Source organism: Sinocyclocheilus grahami, unplaced genomic scaffold (genome assembly GCF_001515645.1).
Source record: "Sinocyclocheilus grahami isolate Dianchi unplaced genomic scaffold, SAMN03320097.WGS_v1.1 scaffold769.1, whole genome shotgun sequence".
Taxonomy (NCBI): domain Eukaryota; kingdom Metazoa; phylum Chordata; class Actinopteri; order Cypriniformes; family Cyprinidae; genus Sinocyclocheilus; species Sinocyclocheilus grahami.
The window spans coordinates 329,436-333,412 of record NW_015505948.1 but is presented as its reverse complement, the minus strand read 5'-3'; the positions used below and the strand labels follow the sequence as shown (position 1 = coordinate 333,412).

At 38.8% G+C, this 3,977-nt stretch overlaps 1 protein-coding gene across 1 annotated transcript in view; it reads right to left on the bottom strand.

The window, feature by feature from the left end:
- LOC107561373 (calcium-activated chloride channel regulator 4A-like) overlaps positions 1-3,977 on the bottom strand; it is a 27,699-nt gene extending 23,722 nt beyond the window's left edge. Inside the window, exons 1-5 of the mRNA XM_016245808.1 lie at positions 3,828-3,977; positions 3,607-3,744; positions 3,348-3,498; positions 3,121-3,226; positions 2,869-3,037 (exon numbers count right to left, since the gene is read on the bottom strand). Of these exons, the coding sequence (XP_016101294.1) occupies positions 2,869-3,037; positions 3,121-3,226; positions 3,348-3,498; positions 3,607-3,744; positions 3,828-3,977 (714 nt within the window). The remainder of the gene's footprint in view (positions 1-2,868; positions 3,038-3,120; positions 3,227-3,347; positions 3,499-3,606; positions 3,745-3,827) is intronic.

Sequence of the window (3,977 nt, the reverse complement as noted above, 5' to 3'; positions counted from 1 at the left end):
AAGGGACCATAAGTAATTGGACAGTTGACTCAAAAGCCATTTCATGGACAGATGTGGGCTATTCTTTCATTATTTATGCATCAATTAAGCAGGTAAAAGGTCTGGAGTTGATTCTAAGTGTGTCCTTTGCATTTGGAAGCTGTTGCTCTGAACCCACATCATGCAGTCAAAGGAGCTCTCCATGCAAGGCAAGGCATTTAAGATGTGCCAGGCTATATATGCAGCTAATCTGAATAAAAAGCAGAATGAACTGATGAAACGTTAAGACAATAAATTACAGTACAGAAAGTTTCTATTTGGCGTAATGTTTATATGCAGAAATTGACTTCGGCGTGACAAAGACTGATAAATTCATAATTAATGGCATGGCTGGTTCAGTCGACAGAAATACGGGACACACAGGCCTATAATTTACTGCTGAGATGTTTGCAGGGCAAATCTCATGTCAGTCTGAGCGCTCATGGTACGCACAGTGTACCGCCATACACCTGCAGGCGCCACTGTGTTTATGTGCTTGTGGGTATTACATTTGTGTGGTTGTTGCCGCTAAAGTTGGCCATGATTCGGGACATGGTGTTGATAATTTTTAGACCTCTTTCATATCTAGTCTCTTGCTTTTCGGAGAGGAATGCGGTTGCCGCGATTACTGGGTTACTGTGCTAAAAATACAACAAAAAAAAAGTTTGCGGTAATTTCAGCACCACAGCGCTGAAACACTCAATGCTTCTGATAACCTTGCCTTCTGTGCTTTGCAAATACAATAGGTAACACATGCTGATGACTGTAAAATTCAACACGATTAATTTGGTACTTCTGGCTGCTGTGGCCAGGTGCTATTGTATAATTTTATTGAAGTATTATGTGAAAATGAAAGTAATCAGTAGCACGCACAGCCGTGTGTGTTAAGAGAGAGACGCACACAAAGAGTTTCAATTTTGAGTTTCGATGTTCAATTTATTATAAAAAACTGATAAGATTCTGATTTTAGTTGGTCTAAATTAAGTAGGTTAGGCACAAATTTGCTTATATGGGTTCCCTTCTAGACACGAGCGCTGTGTGTTTGTATGTGCTTCAAAATCGTGCACCTAGGGGGCCCGTCGTAATAACCTGCACTGAGGCCCATCATTACTAAGTTATGCCACTGTTAGGCAAGTTTATTTTTATAGCACATTTCATACACAATATTAATTCAAAGTGCTTTAAATAAAAGGAAGTAAAATAATCATAAAGAATATAATCAACAATAAAAACAAGGAATTTAAAAACTTTTTAAATTATTTAAAAATGTATTCAAAATGAATTAAAACAGTTAAGAATAGAACATAATTATACATAAAATACAGTGCAATCAGTTCGGACGTGGCACAGTGCTCATTCAGTAAATGCACTGCTAAACAGATGAGTTTTAAGTCTAGATTTAAATGCGACTAATGTTCTCGCACGTCTGATCACTTCTGGAAGCTGGTTCCAACTGCGGGCGGCATAATAGTTAAAAGCGGACTCCCCTTGTTTTGTGTGAACCCTTGGTAATTCTAACTCGATCCTAATGATCTGAGTGGTCTGTTAGGTTTATATTCAGTGAGCATATCTGCAATGTATTTAGGTCTTAGGCCATTGAGTGATTTATAAACGAGTAAAAGTACTTTAAAATCAATCCTAAATATAACTGGAAGCCAGTGTAAGGACCTGAGGACTGGTGTGATATGCTCAGATTTTCTGGTTCTAGTCAGAATTCTGGCAGCAGCGTTCTGGATGAGCTGCAGCTGTCTAATGGTCTTCTTGTGAAGGCCGGTGAGGAGACCATTACAATAGTCCACTCTGCTGGTGATAAAGGCATGAACAAGTTGCTCCCAGTCTTGACTGGAAACAAAACATCTAATTCTCGCAATGTTTTTGAGTATGCTGATGATAGTATGCAGGTGAAACAGACAATTCTTAGGCTTCAAAAACAAAACAAAACAAATCCAATCCTATCCATCCAGAGAGATAGCAGGAATATTAGGAGTGGCAAAATCAACAGTTTGGTACATTCTGAGAAAAAAAGAAGGCACTTGTGTGCTCAGCAACATAAAAAGGCCTGGACATCCATAGAGGACAACAGTGGTGGATGATCGGAGAATCCTCTCCATGATAAAGAAAAACCCTTTCACAAACATCTAGCCAAGTGAAGAACACTCTGTAGGAGGTAGGCGTGTCACTGTCAAAGTCTACACTCAAGAGAAGATTTCACGAGAGCAAATACAGAGGGTCACCACAAGACGCAAACAAGGCCAGATTAGACTTTGCCAAGAAACATCTAAAAAAGCGAGACCACTTCTGGAAAAGCATTCTTTGGATGGCTGAAATTAAGATAAACCTGTACCAGGATGACGGGAAGAAAAAAGTATGGAGAAGGCTTGGAACAGCTCATGATCCAAGGCATACAATATCATCTGTGAAACATGGTGGAGCAGTGTGATGGCATGAGCATGCATGGCTTCCAGTGGCACTGGACTATTGGTCTTTAGCTCCAACCCTAATTAAACACCTTGACCAGCTAATCAAGGTCTAGGCATACTAGAAACTTTCAGGCAGGGGTGTTGAGGCAAGTTGGAGCTAAACTCTGCAGGACTGAGTTAGGAGACCCCTGCTTTAGAAGAAGTAATAAGTTCAAGAATGGGAACATGTCGATTTTTTTTTTTTGTGACACTTGTGTTGCTTGCTATTTGTTACATTTTCCATTGGCAGCGCAGAATGTGATTGTTACACTGTTACCTGCTTGACTAAAACTATGACCAAAACCCATGTATGTTGTCGACTCATAGTTTGATGATATTTGTTACTAGGTAGAAACATTCATGTGTGGATGTGTGTTCAGTCAATACTTACAGGATCCAGACCCGGTAAGAACATAATGGAGCTGTTTGTTATTTGATTTCTGTCTGGAAAAAACATGCACCCTTTGGTAGGTAGTGAAGTTTGTGGATCAATGCGGCACTGTTGAAGAGATCCTCCAGCAGTAACTTCATAAAACTGACCTTCAATGTTTTTGCTACACCTAAAGATAAGCAGGAAACCAATGGTTGAGATAATTTCCAAAGAGATTATAATCTTTTTAATCATATACTTTCTTTTTATCACCTTGTAGCTTCAATATGGCCATTAGAGTGGTAAAATGGCTTTTCTCCATTGCATTCGTCATACACGCCCCATCTCACATGAGCCCATTCATGCACAAAGACCTTTCCTACAAACAAACAAGAAATGTCTGCTAATTAAACAATCATATTATTGTATTAATAGACCTTTCTGACCTCTCTTATTCCATGATAAATATAAAAGGTTGAAGGAAGATGCACATAATTCACCTCTTGATCCATAAAGCGGAATAAAAGTATCATTCAGGAGGTATTCTGGGGTGAAATGAATGTACTCTCCCTCAGTTCCACATTCTCCATACTGATTAGTATAGGGTTCAACACCGTATGCTGGATTAGCATTATCAATTCTTATTTTGGCCTGCATTTCACATAGAAATGGTCTAAGAAATATCCTATGCAAGTTAAGTAATTTATTTGTGAACATTAATATTTGGCAGGCAAGATAAAATCGCATACTTCTCTGTACCTTTCCAAAGGACTCTGTTCTTGCTTTGGTAAAATCTGTACCTTTCCATTCAGGTGGGACTAGTATTGTAGCTTCTCTGAAATAGACCTTTTCATCCAATGCACCATAAAGGTACAACGACCCCTCAGTGACCATCTCCTGTCAGAATGAAACATGAGAAAACACTTTTAAAAATTAAAAACCTCTAAAACCACTTAAGTATATTAAAAGTACATATTCACCTTGATTTGATCAACAAGCCTGTTATCCTGTGGTACTTTTGAACTGATTGCGATGATAACATCAACATAACCATTTCCATCTAGTTTGATTCCAGTGGAGATGGATGACAGCAACATCCATAATAAGACAAACACCGTTCTTGAGTCCAT